The following is a 24446-nucleotide window of genomic DNA, read 5'->3' as shown; positions in this document are numbered from 1 at the left end:
GCCTTCGAACTATCCTTCTGGGCCTTTTGACTCGTACAATTTCAGCCCACTCCAGAACATGAAAGTTCGGATTTTTCTCAAAAAAAAAACAGGAAAGTCCTATGCTTCGCCAAAACAAAAAACAAGGAGATTCAAGGTATAAGTTGTAAAAATAAAGATTTAATTTATCCGTTTGCAATAGCTCAGAGCGAAATACACTGTTTATTGTCTGCAAAATAATCAAGATATCACATGTTTCTTGTACGGGGAGGCTGACATCAGGGACCCATGAGCCAGCAGCGTCGTCAACGTTTCAAAGGCGGCAGGGGATCGAAAATAAAAAAAAACCAAAAATCAGTTGGTAAAAAAATCCAAGAAAAGAAAACATTTATCGTTCTGAGAGGATGACATGCGGGACCGATGAGGCAGCAACATCCTCAACGTTTCCAAGGCGGCAGGGGATCAAAGAAAAAAAGGAAATAGCCAGAAATTAATTAGGGGTAAAAAATAAATCCACCAAAGTAAACTTTTATTGTTCATAGAGGATGACATGTGGGACCGACCTGCCAACAACGTCCTCATCGTTTCAAAGGGGGCAGGGGATCAAAAGAAAAAGGCAAATAGCCAGAAATTAGGGGTCAAAAATAACTCCAAGAAAGGAAACTTTTATTGTTCGTAGAGGATGACATGCGGGACCCATGAGCCAGCAGCTTACTCAACGTTTCAAAGGCGGCATGAGATCGAAAGAAAAAGGCAAGTGACCAAATATGAGGTGCCAAAAATAATCCAAGATTTATTGTACATAGAGGATGACATGCGGGTCCCATTTTGCAGCAGCGGTCTCAATGTTTGAAATGCGGCTTGAGATCAAAAGAAAATGAAAGTAGCTAGAAATTAGGGGGTAAAAAAATCCAAGAAAAGAAAGTTGATGGACATAGAGGATGACATGCGGGTCCCATGAGCCAGCAGCTTAGTCAACGTTTCAAAGGGGGCAGGAGATCAAAAGAAAAGGCAAATAGCCAAAAATCAGAGGGTGAAAAAAAATCCAAGAAAATAAACTTTTATAGCACATAGAGGATGACATGCGGGTCCCATGAGCCAGCAGGTTCCTCAACGTTTCAAACGTGGCATGAGATCGAAAGAAAAAGGCAAGTGACAAAATATCAGGAGCCAAAAATAATTCAAGGAAACTTGATTGTACATAGAGGATGACATGCGGGTCCCATGTGTAAGCAGCTTACTCAACGTTTCCAAGGCGGCAGGGCATCAAAAGGAAATAGACAAAAATCAGAGAGTGAAAAAAACCATAGAAAATAAACTTTTATAGCACATAGAGGATGACATCCGGGTCCCATGAGCCAGCAGGTTCCTCAAAGTTTCAAACGTGGCATGAGATCGAAAGAAAAAAACGCAAGTGACCAAATATCAGGAGTCAAAAATAATCCAAGAAAAGAAAGTTTTATAGTACATAGAGGATGACATGCGGGTCCCATTTAGCAGCAGCGGTATCACCGTTTGAGAGGCAGCAGGGGATCGAAAGAAAAAGTCGAGTGACCAAATATGAGGTGCCAAAAATAATCCAAGAAAAGAAAGTTTTATAGTACATAGAGGATGACATGCGGGTCCCATTTAGCAGCAGCTGTATCACTGTTTGAGAGGCAGCAGGGGATCGAAAGAAAAAGTCAAGTACCAAATATGAGGTGCCAAAAAAAATCCAAGAAAAGAAAGTTTTATAGTACATAGAGGATGACATGCGGGTCCCATTTAGCAGCAGCGGTATCACCGTTTGAGAGGCAGCAGGGGATCGAAAGAAAAAGTCAAGTGACCAAATATGAGGTGCCAAAAATAATCCAAGAAAAGAAAGTTTTATAGTACATAGAGGATGACATGCGGGTCCCATTTAGCAGCAGCGGTATCACTGTTTGAGAGGCAGCAGGGGATCGAAAGAAAAAGTCAAGTACCAAATATGAGGTGCCAAAAATAATCCAAGAGAAGAAAGTTTTATAGTACATAGAGGATGACATGCGGGTCCTATTTAGCAGCAGGTTCCTCAACGTTTCAAACGTGGCATGAGATCGAAAGAAAAATGCAAGTGACTAAATATCAGGAGCCAAAAATAATTCAAGAAAAGAAAGTTTTATAGTACATAGAGGATGACATGCGGGTCCCATTTAGCAGCAGCGGTATCACCGTTTGAGAGGCGGCAGGGGATCGAAAGAAAAAGGCAAGTGACCAAATATGAGGTGCCAAAAAAAAAACTCCAAGAAAAGAAAGTTGATTGCTCATAGAGGATGACATGCAGGTCCCATTTAGCTGCAACGGTCTCATTGTTTGAGAGGCGGCAGGGGATCGAAAGAAAAAGGCAAGTGACCAAATATGAGGTGCCAAAAAAATCCAAGAAAAGAAAGTTTTATAGTACATAGAGGATTACATGCGGGTCCCATTTAGCAGCAGCGGTATTACCGTTTGAGAGGCGGCAGGGGATCGAAAAAAAGGCAAGTGACCAAATATGAGGTGCCAAAAAAAACTCCAAGAAAAGAAAGTTGATTGCTCATAGATGATGACATGCGGGTCCCATTTAGCTGCAGCGGTCTCAACGTTTCCAAGGCGGCAAGGGATCAAAAGAAAAAGGAAGTAGCCAAAAATCAGGGGGTCAAAAAAAATCCAAGAAAAGAAAAAATTTGGTTCATAGAGGATGACAAGCGGGACCCATGATCCTGCATCGTAAACGGCTCGATCGGAGAGCGTTGAACGAGATGGCGCGATCGAGAAAAAAAACAATGCTAGAGAGGCTGCCATCTGGGCCCTATATCCCTGGGCGGTGCGGATTTGCGTTGACTCGGCCGGCGAACCCGAGAATTCGCGATGCACCACGTCCCGGGCCACCATACGCGACGTTTTGGCCACTTTCGTCGGGCTAGGTGGCCTCAAAAACGAGAAAAAAAAAGTTTTGACATGAACCACGGAGGGACCAAAAATCGTCGGCCATGGTGCACCAGCAACCACGGCGCGACTTCAACTTCGTCGGCCATGGCAACTTTTCTTGTAGTGAGGGTTACGGGGGCGCCACACAATAGGGGCCCCCCCTTGGGCCGCGCCGGCCTACTGTCTGGTGGCCCTGTGGCTCTCCTCTGGCCCCCCTCTGGTGTTCTGGAAGCTTCGTGGAATTATAAGATGCTGGGCGTTGATTTCGTCGAATTCTGAGAATATTTCCTTACTAGGATTTCTGAAACCAAAAACAGCAGAAAACAGGAACTGGCACTTCGGCATCTCGTTAATAGGTTAGTTCCGGAAAACGCATCAAAACGATATAAAGTGTGAACAAAACATGTAGGTAGTCATAAAACTAGCATGGAACATAAGAAATTATAGATACGTTTGAGACGTATCAGTGGCCCAATCCTTTTTAGCACAAAGGACAAGCCGGTTTGTTTACTTATAATTACCAAACGTTCTTGAGGACACACGGGAATTTAGTCTAGTGCTTTCGCTTCATATAGCTGATTAATCTTCATTGTTTTGATAAGTGTTGTGTGGGTGAACCTATGCTAATGCACCGCCCTTCCTAGGACTAATACATACTTGTGATTATACCCCTTGCAAGCATCCGCAAATACAAGAAAGTAATTAAGATAAATCTAACCACAGCCTTAAACTCTGAGATCCTGCTATCCCTCCTGCATTGATATACCAACGGGGGTTTAGGTTTCTGTCACTCTGCTGTCGTCAGAAACCCACCGGCGGGCAGCGACGGGCAACACCGTAGAGCCGGGAACAACCTAGAGCTACGGCTGGCTGAGGTCCCTCCGAGCGACGGCCCGCAAAGCGTTCTGGTCACACGTCCGATGCTGATGCAAGGGCGTGCCACCTGACCTATACCTGGTCAGGAAGGTGATGGAGATGCCTCGCTTAGTTTCCTGCATGGCATACACGTAAACATTAAATACGAGCCTCGATCGGCTCTCAGGTTATCCTGTGAATCGGCTCAAGGAGCCGATCTACCCATGATTCGTACGAGGTGCACGAATATATGGTGGTCCTGCTTGATCAAGATAAAGCTAATGAGACCTACGACAATTTAGGGTTTTCACCGCATAATCGGATCATCCTACTCACGGTTGGGCCTCGCGGCCACGCACGGTGATCGTAAGACGATCCTAAACAAGGCCTAAAAACCAACACAAGGTTGATCCCCGGAACATCCTGTTTAGGGCCAGCGAACGACACCCTACATGCCGCTGGATCCTCCACCCCTTTGTAAGGCCTAACTATTGCAGATATTAAACTAATCCTTGTAGAACAAGGAGCAATCGTAACGGATCAGATCTACTAAATAATGATCAAGCGGGGTGCCGCCCCCACACCTAAGATAGGTGTGAGGGCGGCTAGACATGCAAGGGTTGCACTACGATAGCATGTTACGCGAAGAACTATGCTAACCCTAACACATCTATGATAACTACGCTGCTCGCCATCAACAAGGCTTCAGTACGAGCAACGCATGAACAACGTGGAGCTTGTGCTGCCTAGATCGCAAGATGCAATCTAGGCAGCATGTTGCTTACCGGTAGAAACCCTCGAGACGAAGGAGTTGGCGATGCGCCGAGATTGATTTGTTGGTTGAACGTTGGTTGTTGTTTATTCCATAAACCCTAGGTACATATTTATAGTCCAGGGGACTTTCTAATTTAGGCGTGCACCTAACCGTGCACGGGTAAAACTCTATCTACCGACACGTATCCTAATATGTTACAGATACACGGGCAATTCGCCCAACTTGGTACATAAGGCCGATTCACGTATTTCTTCCATGTATAAATTCTTCAACTTCATCTTGATCGCGGCCCACCTCTGACTCGGTCAAATTCTGGTGATAACACATGCCCCCCTGGTTTTGGAATTGGTAATTCCAAAATCACTCTGCTTTACTTCGTCGGGTCATGTCGTGGCAGAACCGTCGCAGTATCCGTCATCATGATGCCTTGCCTTCTCAACTTCTCCGCGTGACCTGGCAGTTAATTTTTTTCTTTTAGGCACCACTTCCTCGGAAACTGCTGTGACATTGAATTTCCACTATATCCCCTTTTATTTAACCGCTCCGCACAGTTTATTTCCGTATCTTCTTCGCACTAGCACTCCAAAAGCCCTCCTGTGCCACCATGTCTTCTTCCTCCTCTACTTCATCGGATCTCTCCATCCCGTCCTCTTCCTCTCGCGAGCCGATGCCGGAGCCGAACCCGGCGGAGGTCCACGCAGCCAACACCCGCCGCGCCATTGAGGCCGGGGAGGAGTCTAGCCATGACTTCTCCATCTGGTCGGAGGACGACAAGTCCCTGACCGACGGGGAGAGCGACCTCCGCTTCCTCGCCAGCGGAGAAACGGAGGAGGAGAGCGACGACGACCGCTTCTCCTGCGACTTCACCTCTCCCGAAGAGGTGGAGGAGGAAGAAGAGGAGGAGGAGGAGGACGACACCTCCTCCAACGAGCCGCCGGCCAAGCGGTTCTGCCCCTGGCCGGGGAACCTCAGTGACTTCGACAGCGACGACGACGCTGACGAAGAGGACGAGGATAATGAAGGCCCGGTCAGCGGCCATTGGAGCGACGACGAGCCCGCCGGGAGCAGCGCCGACAGTGGCGACGATGGCGACGACGAGGGCAGCGACGGCCCGTAGATAGGCCCTCTAGTATAGGACCAGTAGTAGTAGATGGGGCAATGTATCCCCTAGTACTTCCTTTTGGGAGCAATCAGCTCTTTATGTAAGAAATCTATCAATGAAGAACTTTTCCCCAATTTGATCTTGCCGATTTCCTTTGAGTTTAATTTAGCCGATTTCCTCTTCTACTGTCCTTGCCGATTTGTCCCCTTTGCCAATGCGTAATGAGCCGATAGCAATGCATCAGTCCTTTAAAAATTCACCCCTCCATTCTTCAACCGATGATCTTGAAATCTGGTGGATAATATAGAACCTTCAGGGAAGTCTTTGAATTCTTCCAACCAAACCTAATGGTCTTCTTTAACACTCATCATCTGTGAAGAAGGTTGCGACGAAAGATCAGCCGATGGTACCCCAATCGGCTCATGAACAGAGCGTCTACCAGACCTGCTGCCCCCCGAGCCTTACTCGAGGCGAGAATGTCAGAGAAGATGCGCCAAAGCCGATCACCTTTCTCCTTTAGAAAGCCGATATATCCCTTCTGTCAACACGGCTAAACTAGTATCAAAGGTTGGAAATCCTCGATAGCTGAACTAGACTTGGTGGAGATCCCCTTGGTGAAAATCCTCGTATAATTCTAAAGTCGATGCCCTCGCATCGGCTGTCTGTTATGAATTTTTTTTTTACTGGCCGATTTCTCTCTAATCGGCCCCTAATGTTTCATTGTACACATGTTTGCTACACATGTCTATCTGACTATATGCCCCCCGAGCCGAATCTGCCAGGTGACTGCAGATATCGGCTTTTATGGTTAGCTAGGGCATTGCACTTGCACGTCGGCTCCGCAAGGATTCGTGCTGACTTTCATCTGCCGACGTGGCCGCTGCCCAGTAGATTGACGTTGCATACAGGCAGAACATGTGATTAGGATAATTTTGGCCGATTGCTGGAATCGGCCTCCATATTGATTGGAGTGCTGGCTGAAGGTTCTGTAATGCTCCTTCACAATTTTTTGGGCCGATCACAAGGATCAGCCTTGCCGCGTTTGCTCATTGCGTTGATTCAGCTACATGGTCAGGCCAGTGGATAAAACCAGCTTAACCCTCCCCTTCGTCACGTCGATGCGCTCGCAGTCGTCCAAATTGATACCTGAGAGGGGTTCTTGGCCTGCTGCTTCCCATGCATTCATGCCAGCCGTTGAAATTTCGGCTGAATCATCGGCCTGGACGACTTCTAACTCATCTCCATCCCACTGTATTATGCATTGGTGCATCGTGGAGGGAATGCAGCAGTTGGCGTGGATCCAATCTCTTCCTAGCAGAACAGCATAAGTGCTCGTGCTATCGACGATGAAGAACGTTGTAGGGATAGTTTTCCTTCCTACGGTCAGATCCACGTTCAGAACACCTTGTGCGTCAGACGCTTGGCCGTTGAAATCGCTCAATGTCACGTTGGTCTTGATTAGATCTGAGCTAGAGCGTCCCAGTCGACGTAGCATAGAGTACGGCATGATGTTGACTGCCGCTCCGGTGTCCACCAGCATCTTATTTACAGGCCTCCCATCGATATAACCTCGCAAATACAAGGCCTTCAGATGTCTGTAGCTTCTTTCTCGTGGCTTCTCAAAGATAACCGGCCTCGGGCCGCAGTCAAGTTGTGCAACAGGTGCCTCGTCTAATCCTGGAGCACTGAACTCCGAAGGGAGGATGAACACCATGTTTGTGCCAGCCGATGTTTCATCATCGGCTTTCCTTTGTTTGGGGCGCCACTCCATTTTCCGTGGACGACCCTCTTCGTCCAGGGTTCGCTGAACTTTCGCAGCCAGATCAGGTCGTGCTTTCCTTAACGTATGCAAGTATAACCTTTCGGCTTCCTCCAGGCCGCGCAATCGCTGAACCCTGCGCTTCTGGGAACGGCTGAGTCCGTCAGGGCACCACCTTGGCCGGTGGTACCTGTCTTCTTCCTCTTCTTGTCCCTCGTCTTCTGAATCCTCGAGATCTGCCCAGCGAGGGGACTCAGCGCGTTTGCTTTGTGGCGGGAGAGGCCCTAAGCGCTTGAACACGGACACGTTGGCTGCCTCCTTCTTCTTCTGGTTGCATTCCGGGCAATTGCCGATTGTGGGCAATCGGCTCATTCCTGAATCCCAGCAGTGTCACGAAGAAGGGGCAGTCCCGATGCTGTCGTTGTCGTCTTGCTCCCTTGATTTTTCTGTGGCACGGCGCTCGTGCTCCTCCTCATCGCGATCGTGCCGACGATGTCTTACGGCTTCTTTAGCCGGGCGATCTCTCATCATCATCATTTGGATCATCGGCGTTGGTCATGCGACTCACATACTTGTTGAGGAGGTGATCGAGAGAGGGGTCTTTGATATCTCATGTTCTTCACTTCTCCCTACGCGTGACGTAGCGCTTGCCATCATGACGGAGCCGATCGCGTGGAGCGGCCTCTTACGTGTCCTTGTTATGAGAGCAGCTGCCCTCGTCTCTATCTTTGCAGTGGTTCCCAGGTCCTACCATGTTGATGCTGAACGAGGATCCTGGCTGGCAACCTTCAGGGTAAGTGCACTCTACCATGTTAACGGCGGGGAAGGGCTGGGTGTCGACCTTCATGGCGTATTGGTTGAAAATTAGACGCCCTTTTTCTATCGCCGCTTGGATGTCTTGACGCCATACCCTGCGGTCGTTGGTGGCATGGGAGAGCGAGTTGTGCCATTTGCGGTATGGCTTTCCGTTCAGCTCTTGCACCGTGGGGAATTTGAGACCTTCGGGAATCGTCAACTGTTTCTCCTTGAGCAGGAGGTCGAAGATTTGCTCAGTCTTGGTCACGTCAAAATCAAATCCTGGGCGGGCCTGGTGGCTTTACCCATTTGCGGGATACGGGGTTCCTCCCCGAGTCCATTCAGCCACTTGCTACCTCTTGGTCTCCCGCAGAACTTCGTCTTCCTCTGCATCGACCAGGACTACTGCACGCTTGAACTTGTCTTGGTACAGGTCCGGGTGGCGCTGTTCATATGCCGATAGTTTCTGAACCATGTGCGCCAGTGAGGGATAATCTGCTTGGGAGGCCATGTCCTTGAGCTGTGTTGCAAGGCCTGCTACTGCCAACTCGATCGCTTCTTTTTCGGTTATACGAACCGAATAACATCGGTTCCTAAGATTCCTGAAGCGCTGGATGTGATTCTGTCACGGTTTCTCCGCGCTTCGACGTAGTTGTGCTAGATCGGCAATGCCGGACTCGGAAGCCTACGAATGGTACTGCATATGGAACTGCTCTTCCAAGCTTCCAAGTCCGGATGGAGTCTGGTGGCAAAGAGGTGTACCATCCGAAAGCCGATCCCGTGAGGGACTGTGAGAAGAGCCTCACGCGTAGTTGATCCGACACTGACGCCGGTCCTAGTTGCGCCAAATATCGGCCCACGTGCTCGATGGAGCTGGAACCATCTGATCCACTGAATTTGGAGAAGTCAGGGAGCCGATATTTAGGTGGTAGCGGGATCATCTCGGAGGCGACGGCGTACGGCATGGACTATCCCCTGGCGCTTCGTTTCGGCACCTTGCCGAAGTGGTCTCTCGAGTATGGTGCGATCTGATCCATTGTCTTTGGCTGCAGGAGTTGAATTACGAAGATTCGCCGGGGTGGCGTACTTAGCCAGCTATGTTTGCTTTTCCAGCTACGAGCCAAGCTGCAGGAGCTGAGCTACGGAGGTTCGTCGGGGTGGCGTACTTAGTTAGCCACGTCTGCTTCTCAAGCTCTGTCGCTGACGTCCCTCCTGTTTTCCCAGAAGTCCCTGATGTTGTGGCCTGGTTTGTGAGTGCCCAGTTGCCACAGTCTGGCACATACGTGCACGTGTACCCGTGAGGGACCTCCTTAGGCGCCTCGGGCAAGAACTGGTAGTCACTAGGGTCACCACCGATCTTGTAGACGACGAATGCCGGTGTAGCCGGCACTTCTGGTGCTGCCAACGCGTATGTCAGCGGTGGACGGACTGGGTGGCAACTCTCCTTGATGCGTCCCGAGAGCTGGTCTGACGGCGAGTACGGTGCCTCATGATCTCTGGATCACGCGAAGAGCGACACGCTCCAACGTGTTGACCAGGTTCTCGAGTGGCGGTGTAGCGAGTGAGCCACCAAGTAGTTGATCTCTGCCGCGAGGACCTGGTGCGTTCTTCCGACGGGCGAGAGGTCTATCCCATCCGGTGCACCATTAGGCGAGAACCCCTTCCACGATGCCATGTGAACGGGTTACGTGGAAAGAGCCGATGAGGTCGGCTTCGAGGATGACTTTGATCTCGTCATACTTCTTCTTGAGCTCGTCCGTCAGATCCTCGTACGTGACTGGCGTGCCGTCCGCCATCTCAGATGTAGATGGCGATGTGGTTGATGTAGAAGCTAGTCCCACCGGGCGTGCCAGAATGTGTTGTCATCAGAAACCCACCGGCGGGCAGCGACGGGCAACACCGTAGAGCCGGGAACAACCTAGAGCTGCGGCTGGCTGAGGTCCCTCCGAGCGACGGCCCGCAAAGCGTTCTGGTCACACGTCCGATGCTGATGCAAGGGTGTGCCACCTGACCTATACCTGGTCAGGAAGGTGATGGAGATGCCTCGCTTAGTTTCCTGCATGGCATACACGTAAACATTAAATACGAGCCTCGATCGGCTCTCAGGTTATCCTGTGAATCGGCTCAAGGAGCCGATCCACCCATGATTCGTACGAGGTGCACGAATATATGGTGGTCCTGCTTGATCAAGATAAAGCTAATGAGACCTACGACGATTTAGGGTTTTCACCGCATAATCGGATCATCCTACTCACGGTTGGGCCTCGCGGCCACGCACGGTGATCGTAAGCCGATCCTAAACAAGGCCTAAAAACCAACACAAGGTTGATCCCCGGAACATCCTGTTTAGGGCCAGCGAACGACACCCTACGTGCCGCTGGATCCTCCACCCCTTTGTAAGGCCTAACTATTGCAGATATTAAACTAATCCTTGTAGAACAAGGAGCAATCGTAACGGATCAGATCTACTAAATAATGATCAAGCGGGGTGCCGCCCCCACACCTAAGATAGGTGTGAGGGCGGCTAGACATGCAAGGGTTGCACTACGATAGCATGTTACGCGAAGAACTATGCTAACCCTAACACATCTATGATAACTACGCTGCTCGCCATCAACAAGGCTTCAGTACGAGCAACGCATGAACAACGTGGAGCTTGTGCTGCCTAGATCGCAAGATGCGATCTAGGCAGCATGTTGCTTACCGGTAGAAACCCTCGAGACGAAGGAGTTGGCGATGCGCCGAGATTGATTTGTTGGTTGAACGTTGGTTGTTGTTTATTCCATAAACCCTAGGTACATATTTATAGTCCAGGGGACTTTCTAATTTAGGCGTGCACCTAACCGTGCACGGGTAAAACTCTAACTAACCGACACGTATCCTAATATGTTACAGATACACGGGCAATTCGCCCAACTTGGTACATAAGGCCGATTCACGTATTTCTTCCATGTATAAATTCTTCAACTTCATCTTGATCGCGGCCCACCTCTGACTCGGTCAAATTCTGGTGATAACACACTCCGGCAACCCGCAATTAGCAAACGAATACAAGATGTATTTCCTTAGGCCCATAAAGGTGAAGTATCATGTAGTCGACGTTCACATGACACCATTAGAAGAATAACACCACAACTTAAATATCATAACATTGAATATCAATCAACATAGTTCACTACTAACATTTAGACTTCACCCATGTCCTCAAGAACTAAACGAACTACTCACGAGACATCATATGGAACATGATCAGAGGTGATATGATGATGAATAACAATATGAACATAAACCTTGGTTCAATAGTTTCACTCAATAGCATCAATAACAAGGAGTAATCAATACCGGGAGAGTTTCCCCTATCAAACAATCAAGATCCAACCCTAGATGTTACAGCGGTGACGAGGTGCAGCGGTGGAGATGGCGGTGATGATGATGGAGATGATGGTGATGATGATCCCAATGATGTCCAGCTCGATGACGGTGATGATGGCGTCGATTTCCCCCTCCGGGAGGGAATTTCCCCGGCGGATTTCAGCCTGCCGGAGAGCTCTTTTCTCTCTGGTGTTTTCCGCCCCGCAGAGGCGGCTGTGTCTCTTCGCGATTATTCCCCTGAGCTTAGGTTTTCGGGACGAAGAAGTACGCGAAGGAGAGGATGCCAGAGGGGGCTATGGGCCCCCTCCCCACAAGGCGGCGCGGCCAGGCCTGGGCCCGTGCCGGCCTATGGGGGGGGGGCCATGGCGGCCCTCCTCGGCTCCTCCTTCTGTCTGTCTCCGTCTTCTGGAAAAATAAGATTTTCCGTGTAATTTCCGTCAATTGCTGATCTTCCGAAATATTGCCTTCTGACGGTGCTTTTTCCAGCAGAATCCTGACTCCGGTGCGCGATTCTCCAATAATCATGAAACATGAAAAATAGATGAAATAACATAAGTATCATCTCTAAATATGAAATATATCAATGAATAACAGTAAATTATGATATAAAATAGTGATGCAAAATGGACATATCAGCATGTATAAGTTCAAAGCTGGTACAAGGAGAGCACATACACGTTGCAGAAGCAATCGCGTACCAACTATTGCACTTATGCGTGGCCTACATGTCAATGAAGATCACACTTCGCAACGAACACAGACAGAAGACGTTGATATGCCACTACCAAACGCTTCGTAAAGAAACTACTAATCTAGCATGAACTAACAGCCTCCAAATCTAAGCAAACTAGCCAGATCTAAGCAAAACAAGCCTAGGAAAATAGATCTAAGTTAGGGTTCTATGTTACTCACGTGGATCTGACAATCCGAGGAGGCGGAAGAAGTCGACATGCCGGCGAAGAAGAGGAGGATGACTTGCTGCGGAGGGGCTACACCAGCCGGAGAAGATGCATTCGCTTACCTGCTTGTTGGCCATGAGCAGATGCCCTGGACGGAAACCTCAAAAGGGGGAAATGGTGGCGGGGGATTTTCCGGTGAGGCGCGGCGGTGTAAATAGGGGCGAAGTTTCGGTGGGAAGTGAGCGAATTTCAACCTCGGGATTTCCCCGTACGCGCCTGAGCTCCCGCCATCTCTCGCTCGCCCGAGCTCGGCGCAAATTTCCCCTTGCGAGAGCGAGAAGAGATTGGCTTGCCAAGAACTCCCGAATTGAGTGTGCCTCCTCATACATGCTCAACGGTGCTTTAATAATCACGCGAAGCAGAGAAGCGGAAAAACGTGCGGATCCAACCCGGAACCGGGAAACCACTTTGCGAGCAACCAAACATGCCCTATATGTCGTGACTAGCGACACTTCAACATAGATTTACAGGGAGCACAGATACATTTAGGAGAGCATCTCCGCTCGCCTGCCTTATTCGGCAAAGTTGTTTTGTTGGCCGTATACGAGACATTGATAGGCCGATTTTTATGGGACAATGTTTTCCTGCTGGCCTCCCAAAGCAAATTCAAAATTCGATGAAATAAAAATAACAAGACAAATTTCAATGAAATTTGATGAAAGTCTTCATACTTAGGTGGAATTTAAACTAAACTGACTTAAAAGTAATAACACTAGTGTACTGACCTTCGGCCGTGCGTTGATATGCCTGCCTCACCGTCCGGCCTTCTTCCTCTTTGACATATGAATCCCCGCCCACCGCTCCGCCCTTACATCGTGTAGCTGCTGCCGGTGCACAATCGTCATCTCGGCCTCCGCATTCAAGGCGAGCCACGCTTCCTTGCGGGTAACTGCCTCGGCCTGGCGCTGAGTGTTGAGCTCAAGCAGCCTCTGCCGCTCGGCCACCATGAGGAGGCAGCATGCCTCCATCCCGGCCCCCCGCTCGTGCGAGATCTGCATCGCATGTGTTTTATAAAGTCGGAAGATTCTTTAGTGGGAGGCGACATACTCATCGGTAGCGAGACATGTGTGGTGACTTCGTCAATCTGAAGACCCTCCAGATCAGTTTCTTGGACTCAGTCTCTTAGGTGTGTCATAGAGGTAGGGTATGCATGCGTGCGTTCACAGGAGCGATTGTATGGCATCTTTTCGATTTCCTAAGCCTAGACCAATTTACCTGCTTTCCGGAACAACTAACTATCGCTTGAACTTGCTTTGATGATATTACTATTTTCGAAACCCGGCTCCTTTTTCTTATCAGTTTCTCCTTCCCTATGTGGAAAACCTTGATCTTTTTAGCTTTTGCTTGTGGGTGTCTAAAATAGAAACTTCATGTCTTTTTCAGCTCTACTCCCGAACATGTTAAAAAAAAGACCGATCTTGATGTCGGCGTTGGTTTTTTCAACGAAAAACAAGAACATTCTTTTAAGAACTTCCATTACAAAATGCTAGTTGCCTTGTAACGCATACACTGGAGCTAGCGAATATTACTTTCTTATTATAGATGTATAAGGGGAGTACGGGCTATAAACCTTCGAGGCAGTTCAATATACTTTTGGTTGGCAAAATGGATAAGGAAGGCAAGCATAGACTATTTGAAAACGATCAAAGGCAGACCTCTCTCCGTTTTATTTTTCTTCCGTTCCCTAACCTACCCGCCGGTCAATCTGTTCTCCTCTCTTGTTCAAGAGAAATCAACCACATCGCTTACTCTTGCTGGCCCATTCGGGTCACTCCGGTACGCCCTAAAGGGCATGCCTCTTGCTTCTCAATTCATTACCCCTACTCACTTTACTTTAGCAGGCTAGATGTCGAGAGAGACTAAGTTGGCACCCAAACACTTGACCTTAAATGCATTTTACATATTGTTTTAGCAGATTCTTTCAATTTATTTCTCTGTTGGACGTACATAACCTAATTCTATTTTTCGTACTGGTTCCCTTCCTTTCATGACAAGCAAGCAAAAGGCAGGGCAGGCAAAGATGCCAAACTTGTGTGAACTGCCCTTCCTTTTCTCCCGAAGGACAACACACACAACTTGAAGAAAAAGTTGTGAAGCTGATGCTGTGAATTGCATATGCAATGCATTTCTGTCATGTGTCGACAAAAAGAAGTGAAGCCTTTTGTTTTAGAATTTAGATGAAAAAAGAAGTTCCCTGATCAGTGGAGCCCGGGCGGTGCACTGCGCCACCAGTTCCTGATCTCTTCGCCATCTCTACTAGAAAGAGGAGAACGGTGCAAAAGGAGATCCACCAGCAAAATTGGATCAGGTCTCTTGCGCGCATTGCGACCATGGCGCAGTTGCAGCAGTTCATTGCGCTTTGGACAATCATGCAGGGGGTGGTACTGCAGCCACACCTGGACCTGATTCGCTGGAGATGGACGGAATCAGGCGTTTACACGACGGTTTCTGCTTACCGCTACCAGTTCACGGGATCTTGCGCTCCTTTCCGCTCGGCCAAGTTCTGGAAGGGCCATGCCGAGGCCAAGTGCAGATTCTTTGCGTGGCTAGCTCTACATGGCAAGGTGCTCACTGCCGATAATCTGGCGCTTCGAGGTTGGCCACATGACCCGATCTGCAAGTTGTGCCATATCCACCAAGAGACGGTGCAACACCTCACCCTTGACTGTCATTTCTCGACCACCGTGAGGGAACAAATCTTCGCTTGGAATGGGACCTTCGGCCCACAGCCTCCAGGCGGGAGGTCGCTTAACGACTGGTGCGATGAGACGATCTCCCACCTCCCAAAGGAAAAGAAGCGAGAGGCGAGCGATGCGATCATCTACTCCATGTGGGGAGTGTGGAAGGAGAGGAATAGGCGGGTGTTTCAAAACACCGCATTGCAACCGACGGCCGTGGCAGCTCTTGTCAAGGAGGACATTGCCCAGAGGGCGTACGCGCACACCCAGGATCCCGGGGACGGGAGTTCTGCCTAGTGCTTTTGGTTTCCTTTTTGGTCCTTTGTTTTTCGATCCGCATGCGGATCTTTTGTAATTAAAACTCCTTTCTATCTAATCGGATGACTGCCCGTTCCTCAAATAAAAAAAAGTTAAGCTGATGATGCTGTTCGTTGCTGTCATGCATTTTGTTGAGCATGTGTGACTTTTCTAGCTTTCTGGCTCTACCTGGTTTTATAACTTCTCCATTGTTTTCACTGCTGATTATGGTTGAAAAGGGACACATCATGGTGCTGATGCCACATTACACAATTCTTCAACAGATGTTAATGCCCATTTTTTAGAGGGCTGGGACACCAACGTAGGTTAAGAAAAATGGTTGCAACCAAAGAAGCGACAAAACAACAACAAAAAAAGGTAACACAAATTTCATTTTCCTAGTTGACCCATTAGTTTTGCCTGACATTGGTAGAAGTCCTTTTAACAAGATGTAACACGTCAAGTACATATACACTAGGTTGCCTTTTCATCATCAGAAGCATTCAGAAAAGACACTAAGATCCAGGAGCAAAATGTTCTTGGTCTCGTTAGATTCCCACAGAGCATTGCGGGTGATACCAACTGTCGATGAACGATACTATAATAGACCTAACATGTTCAACTATGATCCATAACAAAAAGACTCCGAGCCGACTACGACAACAGGTACTCCAAATCTGATGGACTTAGGCTCCACCAGAATCCAGGTTATATGTACACTTGGAGGTTGGACCAGGCCGCAAGCAACATCTCCAATTCTGCTTACTTCCAAAGTCACCTGCCAAGACGAAAATCTGTACTATTAATTCCTGAACAAACACCACAGGCACTTGAGCAGCAAAAAAGGACAAATCCACCTTTAAGTATCCAACTTGTCAATGGAAAAAAGATATTTCCTATTCTATTCCCAGCATAACATTGTCCATTAAAACATACAGTCATAGGAATTATACCATCATTGCTGCACTTTTCGGAACTCTGAGACGACAGGATATATGTTCTCGAAGGCAGTATAGGTATCTTCTCGAAACTAGAAAGGGAATAGGTTAGGTTTATCAAAATTATTGAGTAATAGAGAAAACCGACAGAAAACAAGTACCGACCTTTGCTCCAGTCAGAACAATCTTGCCCGAAACAAAAATTAGCAGGACAATTTTCGGCTGCCTCATCCGATAGATCAGACCAGGAAATAGCTCTGGCTCATACTGTTGAGCAACCATATAAAATATCAGTTCCAAAACAAGGAAATGGATGAGTTCCAAAACAGATAGAAAATAACGTACGTGATAAAATAGTGTGAACAAGAAGCACAGAATTCAGTTTTGTAACTTACACTTGCGAAGGCGCCGTGAGAATATGCGAGTCCCTCAAGCCTTATGGGGAATTTGACATCACAAGACGCAACGATATTCTGTATCGTGAACTCCTGAGATTACAGTCAACAAATATTCAGCAAACATCAATTTATTAAGGCATGAACACATGCACGATTTACAAAAGTATTGGATAGGTACCTTGAATTTTGCAGGAAAGTTAAGCTTCTGGATTATACGAGCATACTGAAAACAGGAACGCATTTACAGTTTCAGAAACCTCGAAGCAAGTACCTCTTATATGTATAAGAGGAAAGAAAGCTAGACAGTACCTTTCTAGCTGCAAGTTTAGATTGCTCTTCACTTTTTGCTCCTGTGCAAACCTGATAATGCAGCACCGAAAATACTTTGCGTCAGTGTGTAATTAGGAGGAACTAAGACAGTACGTAACTGATACAACTATGAAACCCCTTTTACCGAAGTGTTGACAAAGACCCCTGAATCAGAACACTTTTGTAGGTTTCCATCAAAGTGAATGGGATACCCAAGAAATTTTAGTTGAATTCAAGTATCAATCTAATCCCAACCATTCCCAACAAAACTTTGCTTTATTTCCAACAACTGAAGATGATAATTAGAGGGTACGTTTTTACTAATTAAAAAGATTTAATTCTGACATATACTATTGAAAAGATGTGGCAGAACATATAATCGTTTCGTGTCCATGGGGAATTGGCAATAAATTTCAACATACAAATAATTACCATATAAATAGCTACCCATGTACGTACAATCACCAGCTCCAGAGACATTTAGTATTCAAACAACAGAAGTAACTTATATTGCATCAGATGTACAAGAGGTTAAGCTTTACCATTTTTCCTGATGCAAATATCAATGCGGTAGTTTTTGGTTCTCTTATACGCATGATGACTGCAGCAAAACGCTGTTTAAAATAGACAGTTAGCAAAAGAAAGCATAAAGTATATGCTGCTGAAAAAAGTTGCATGAGTCAGAAAAGCATGAGACGCTGTTTAATCTATTTAGTGACAACTGTTCTCTAATTTATCAGTCCACAAGCATGAATTCGGCAGAGCATTTAGTTTATCGGCTCCACGAAAAAACACATGCACAAAGTTACCAACTCTTATACCAGGTCATTCACAAAGTAGGAGACACAAAGAGAAACAAAGGTCACGAAGAATGTGTTAGGATAATGATTTCACCTTGGGGTTATACTCTGCATTGCGTGCCTGAAGAGCTATTGCTTTCAGGTCCAATTCACAGCCCAAGTTGACCGTGGACACGATATTCCTGTCATCAGAGCAAACACCACCAGAAAGCAGAACCCATCAAGAACGTCAGTGGTAAAAAACACATCAAGGAACTCTATTTGCTCCCGAAACCCAATATACCAGAAACAAAATAAAACCAATAGCGAATTTGAACACTCTGCATGGACCAAGTTTGCGCATAGGTGATAACGAGCATAACAAATTACGCATGCTTTTTTTTCCTTCCAAATTCAAGTACGTGTATCTTAGCACTGCTTCTCCCCACCCCAAACTGTGGATAGCATAGCATTGTGTAGGTTTCATTCATGCATTCCAGAGCATTTAACTCACGCTGAGGCATGAATCTGAACTCAACCTTGAAGTTTGTTACTAGTCTTAATGTACTTTTAGTCAGCGCAATCAACCCAAACATCATGAACAACCCCTAAACCAGATCCAATCGAGCTCACCCACGGGGAAGAAGATCGATCCAACCTCAGCTACAGCTGATGCATTCTTTTAACAGAATGTATCTTAGTTTGGTAGTAAACTATTTCTCATCAGCGCGCATAACTGAACCAGGCATGAACCTTCTTGGTTATGGACTTATGGCTGTACTAGACCGATCTATAAAAGGACCTTCTATCTTCCCCGCTAGTGCAATCACAAACCCCCGGGGTCGAATCAAACTGAGCTCATCGTTCGTCCATGCCCGTACGGTCAAAGAAGCGCCGGCCGCCAAGAAAATCCCCCCGGCGACAGGATCTTTCAGCAGGGATGGGAGGGGGGAATCCAGGACTTACTGGAGCGTGGGGACGATGCCGGAGGGGTGCTGGGACAGATCCACCGGCTGGCTTCCCTCCAGCGCCGCCTCCGCCGCCATCGACACCCCCAAGATCCCCCCACCACAGCCTGATCGGCGGCTCCTGCAGGATCCCGATCGGATGGCTCCGATTCGGGCGCGGTGGGAATCCGCGGGAAGAATTCGAAATCCTTGGCCTTTTATAGAGATGAGATCGGGGGGAGAGGGATCAGAGGCGTTGTGTCTAGGGTTTGGCCGCGAGGTAGGCGAGGTGTCCCGGGGTATACGGAGACGGAGAGCAGGCGGTAGTTGTGGGAAGAAGGTATTTATAGGCAGAGGAGGTGACCGGCTGTGGCCGGTCGCAGGGCCAAGTGTATCCGGGTTGTACACGTTCCCAGAGTCGGCGCGTAGCGTAGACTGTTTTTTCAGAGCACACCATAAGCGGCGAGCATCATCATCCCTAACACAATCTTCACCGTCTCCATCAACAACACCATCACCATATTCACATCACTTGCCTTCCTTATTACCTCTCATTTGTAGTCCGAAACCCCGAGTAATTTTCTGGTGTTGTTTTTGAATGCTACTAATCGATACCATGCATGTTTTTTGTTGGTGAAGTTATATTTTTAGATTGTGCTACATTTCACATGCCTCTCAAGTAGGCCTGGCCATTGGGTTTTATCCAAAAAAGTCAGTTCGGTTCTTCAATAATTCGGGTAATAAGAAATAAGCACCGAAATAATATCAACTTTCTAATTAACCAATAGTTCGGTTAACCAAAGTTTCAGTTATGTGTTTGGTTTTCAACAAATCTAACCGAACATGACATACTGATAGGGAAACATAGTATTGAATGACAGTTAACTCTTGTCCATATGTTGCCATGCAGCCAGCTAGACACTGACCACGGTCAGAAGCCATCTGAAAGACGAGCAGTAGTAAGTAGTAACCACAACACGCGATCATGAGCCGTGCGTAAATGCATGCTCTAGTCAAATGCAAGCTAGCACGGACACACAACATTGGACACCTCGATGGAAGGTTTCACTCTCTCTAGCCTATATCTCAGCTGTTTTGGGTTTTTTCCCCAGTCAAACAGGTGTCAAAACCGAATTTACCTATTTTTATTTCGGTTTATGACATTTAGGCACCAAAATTAGACTCGGTTAATTCCATATCGATGAATTTAGCTTTGATTCCGATTAATTAGGTTTAGTGTTTGTTTTTATGCCCACCCCTACTATCAAGTCTCAAATTCTACACCCGTAACTCATCAATGTGGCGAGCATCATCTCGTACACCATCTCCATCAATACCACCATCACCATCTTCACATCAATTACCTTCCCCATTACCTCACACAATTGTGTAGTTCGAACCCTGAGTAACTTTTTGGTTTTGTTTTTAAATGCTACTAATTGGCACAACGTTGATCTTTGTTGGTGAAACTATAGTTTAATTATGTTGTATTTCACATGCCCTAGATGGTTACCAATTTATCATGTTTCCCGTTGTGACTTTTGTTTGACATGAAACACTTGTATTCCGTTAAGACACGACATAAACATTTGTTTACATAATTAGGAAAGTTGGTAATCCATATGACATGGTTTCCCGTTGTGACATGTGAGTAGGATTAGTTCTCTATGTTCCTAGGGGCATAGCAAACCCTTAGCGCTCGCGCTTCTGTTAGAAAATGCACTCCTTTTTGCCGATTATAGAATATAAAATAATTTAGTCGTGAAAAGGATACTACTCTCATGCTGAAATATAAACTTTTTTAGAAAGCTAAATTAGGAGTAGTTTTCTAAAAAAAATATATTTTAGAACGGAGGTAATATATCTAGAGAAAAGATAATTTCCCTTTTTACCCCTGTGGCCACCGAACTGAACCCAAGAGCTGCATTTGACTCGAACTGAAACCCGCCTGTACTTGTGGCCGGAGGGAAGCCACGACCACCGCTGGTACCTGTGGACGATCGCCGGTCGACCTCCCCGACGGAGACTGCGTGCTCTTTCTCCTCGCCGACGCCCTGCTCCTCCATCGCTAACGAAGACTTCACAACGCCTCCTCCGTTCAGACCCACCACCATCGCCGCCACCAATGCCGCCAGCGTCGGCGGCGGCGGCAGCGGCGGCGCCGCCACGCCGCCGGACGCGCGCATGGTCAAGACGGGCTTCGACCCGGCCACCTACCGGCTCAACCTGCACCTCCACTCGCTCATCTCCTCCGGCCGCCTCGCGCAGGCCCGCGACCTGTTCGACCGAATGGCGCCGCACCGGAGCAACGCCTTCTCCCTCAACCGCATGCTCTCCGGCTACGCCCGGTTCGGCCAGGCCTCCGCCGCGCACAGCCTCTTCCTCTCCTCCCCGCCCCGCCTCCGCGACGCCGTCACCTGGACCGTCATGATGGGCGCGCTCGCCGCCGCCCCCGGCCGCGCCGCCGACGCCGTGGCCCTCTTCCGCGACATGCTCCGGGAGGGCGTCGCCCCGGACCGCGTCGCCGTCTCCACCGTCCTCAACGTGCCCGCCGACTCCACCACCACCGCGTCGCTCCACCCCTTGGCCGTCAAGCTCGGCCTCCTCCGCTCCAGCGTGGTCGTCTGCAACACGCTGCTCGACGCCTACTGCAAGCACGGCCTCCTCTCCGCCGGCCGGAGGGTGTTCCGGGAGACGCCGCACAGGGACGCCATCACCTACAATGCCATCATCATGGGGTGCTCCAAGGAGGGCCTCCATGGGGAGGCGCTGGACCTGTTTGCCGACATGCGCCGCGCGGGCCTCGGCGCCACCCAGTTCACCTTCTCCAGCGTACTCACCGTGGCTACGGGCACCGGCGATCTCTGCCTCGGCCGCCAGGTCCACGGCCTCGTCGCCAGATCTATCTCCGCGTGCAACGTGTTCGTCAACAACTCGTTGCTGGACCTGTACTCCAAATGTGACTGCCTCGACGAGATGGAGAAGCTGTTCGAGGAGATGCCGGAGCGCGACAACGTCTCGTACAATGTCATGATTGCTGGCTATGCTTGGAGCAGGTGCGCTGCCACCGTGCTGCGGCTGTTCAGGGAGATGCAGCTGCTCGGTTTCGACAGGCAGGCCTTGCCTTATGCTACTTTGCTGAGCGTGGCTGGCTCACTGCCTCACATTGGGATTGGGAAGCAGATACACGCTCAGCTGGTCCTCCTTGGCATTTCTTCAGAGGATCTCGTCGGCAACGCTCTGATCGACATGTACTCGAAATGCGGCATGCTGGATGCGGCAAAGGCCAATTTTGCCCACAAAAATGACAAGACTGGCGTCTCGTGGACAGCGATGATAACTGGCCATGTCCAGAATGGGCAGCAGGAAGAAGCTCTGCAGCTGTTCTGTGACATGAGAAGAGCTGGTCTGAGCCCAGACAGGGCGACGTTTTCAAGCATCATCAAGGCTTCCTCGAGCCTTGCAATGATCGGGTTAGGCAGGCAATTGCATTCCTATCTCATAAGATCAGGCCACATGTCCAGCGTGTTCTCGGGAAGTGCCCTTCTTGACATGTATGCAAAGTGTGGCTGTTTGGAAGAGGCGCTCCAGACATTTGATGAGATGCCTGAGAGGAATTCCATCTCGTGGAATGCTGTTATTTCAGCCTACGCGCACTATGGGCAGGCAAAGAATGCCATCAAGATGTTTGAAGGTATGCTTCGCTATGGGTTTAAACCGGATTCAGTCACCTTCTTGAGTGTACTGTCAGCATGCAGTCACAACGGTCTTGCAGAAGAATGTATGAAATACTTTGAATTGATGAAGCATGAGTATGACATGTCCCCCTGGAAGGAACACTATTCGTGTGTTGTCGATACATTAGGTCGGGTGGGACATTTCGATAAAGTTCAGAAAATGTTGAGTGAGATGCCATTCGAAGATGATCCGATCATTTGGAGCTCTATTCTTCACTCGTGTAGGATCCATGGAAACCAGGATTTAGCTAGAGTTGCAGCTGAGAAATTGTTCAGCATGGGGCCCACAGACGCGACACCGTACGTTATACTGTCCAACATATATGCGAAAGCTGGTAAATGGGAAGATGCTGCACGTGTGAAGAAGACCATGAGAGATCGAGGACTTAGGAAAGAGTCGGGTTACAGTTGGGTTGAATTCAAACAAAAAATCTACAGCTTTTCTTCGAATGACCAAACCAACCCAATGATAGCTGAGATTAAGGACGAGCTAGAGAGGTTGTACAAAGAGATGGATAAACAAGGATATAAGCCTGACACTAGCTGTGCCTTGCATCAAGTGGATGATGACCTAAAGTTGGAGTCACTGAAATACCATAGTGAGAGATTGGCCATTGCGTTTGCTCTGATCAACACCCCACCAGGGACGCCAATTAGAGTTATGAAGAATCTATCTGCCTGCCTAGACTGCCATGCTGCCATCAAGATGATGTCGAAGATTGTGAACAGAGACATCATTGTAAGAGATTCAAGCAGATTCCACCATTTCAAGGATGGAGTTTGTTCTTGTGGGGACTATTGGTAGGGATTAGGCTTACGTGTGCAACGAAGGATGCACACTGAATATGCTGACAAATAACTAAAAGTTGTCAGGGCTCATCTATAAGTTACACTACCATCTTGCTGGAGTTTTTGTTACCAGTGTTCCTTATTTAGTTTTCAATATGCTGTGCTCAGTGTTTTTCTTGCATCTGTGTAGCTGGAAGTAAGTCCACTAACCATTTTTCAAGGATAAATCGGGCTTACTGTACATAACGCCTCAGACTTCCCCATTTAACAAACAACTAAGGAATCACTGTTCCTGAATTACAGGATCATAGTTTACTTTGTTTTTCATGACAAGTTTATGTTTCAGTTCTGTATTTTTTTTACAATTGCCTTCCTGTACTCCATGGCAACTGAAATTTGACCAGCTAAGTTTTGTCTTTATTCTGTATTTTTCTTTTTACAATTACCTTGCTGTACTCCATGGCAACTGAAATTTTCGTTCGAGTAAACTTGGTGTAATTGGGATCTATATAATGGTCCTGTGTTTTGAACTATGCCTAAAAACGTGACAGTTTTGTGCAGAGTTGAAGACATCAGTGAGGGATTACAAATTATAATGGTGTAATTGGGATCTACTATATAACGGTACTTATCACTGAAACTTTTGGTATGGTAGCTGTGGCATGTGGTTCAGATGTGATGAGCCTATTTGAGAAGAATGGTGTAAAATAGTGTCATCTAGAGTTCTCAACTTAAATTTTTTTTTTTGGAGATATAGCACGTAAAGTTTCATTTTTAGATAAATCGGTGTGCCTTCTGCTATAACTGGAACATATTTTTTGTGTGTCTTTTAAGGAAAAAATAGTGTCATTTTCCATGCATCAGTCGAAAGCAGCAATTGTCGATCAGAGCACATTTGTGTTGCGTTTCAGCATAAGACTATTATATATTATCTATGAACTTCCAAAGGTTTGACAACTTTATATGACTACTACTGCTAATGATTTGTATACTTGTATTAGTTTGTCCATTACTTGAAAGGGGTGGAAAGTGACTGGTTCTTTTGACATGTTA

At 47.7% G+C, this 24446-nt stretch overlaps 3 protein-coding genes across 4 annotated transcripts; 2 read left to right on the top strand and 1 right to left on the bottom strand.

The window, feature by feature from the left end:
* The first annotated feature begins 14851 nt into the window (after positions 1 to 14851).
* LOC139831469 (uncharacterized) lies at positions 14852 to 15496 on the top strand. The gene has a single exon (XM_071820749.1). The coding sequence runs from the start codon at positions 14852 to 14854 to the stop codon at positions 15494 to 15496; it is 645 nt and encodes a 214-aa protein (XP_071676850.1).
* Positions 15497 to 15872: 376 nt separating this feature from the next.
* LOC127298501 (TATA-box-binding protein 2) lies at positions 15873 to 19094 on the bottom strand. 2 transcript variants are annotated; one of them, XM_051328349.2, is made up of 9 exons: positions 18887 to 19094; positions 18036 to 18123; positions 17684 to 17755; positions 17142 to 17192; positions 17011 to 17055; positions 16830 to 16922; positions 16600 to 16701; positions 16450 to 16516; positions 15873 to 16274 (listed from the first exon to the last, which is right to left on the bottom strand). In XM_051328349.2, the coding sequence occupies exons 1-9, from the start codon at positions 18964 to 18966 to the stop codon at positions 16183 to 16185; spliced, it is 690 nt and encodes a 229-aa protein (XP_051184309.1). In that variant the 5' UTR covers positions 18967 to 19094; the 3' UTR covers positions 15873 to 16182. The 2 variants fall into 2 exon arrangements, with proteins under 2 accessions (XP_051184309.1, XP_051184310.1); XM_051328350.2 differs by having other exon boundaries at positions 16450 to 16526; positions 18887 to 19093.
* Positions 19095 to 20808: 1714 nt separating this feature from the next.
* On the top strand, positions 20809 to 23656 carry LOC127299720 (putative pentatricopeptide repeat-containing protein At2g01510; the record flags this gene model as incomplete). The annotated part of the gene is made up of 1 exon (XM_051329754.2): positions 20809 to 23656. A coding segment is annotated over one exon (2601 nt), but the record flags the coding sequence as incomplete, so codon positions are not given.
* Positions 23657 to 24446: the final 790 nt, after the last annotated feature.

The sequence above is a fragment of the Lolium perenne genome, chromosome 5 (assembly GCF_019359855.2).
Source record: "Lolium perenne isolate Kyuss_39 chromosome 5, Kyuss_2.0, whole genome shotgun sequence".
In the NCBI taxonomy this organism is placed as follows: domain Eukaryota; kingdom Viridiplantae; phylum Streptophyta; class Magnoliopsida; order Poales; family Poaceae; genus Lolium; species Lolium perenne.
The sequence above is the reverse complement of the archived record's forward strand: the minus strand, read 5'-3'. Positions and strand labels throughout refer to the sequence as shown.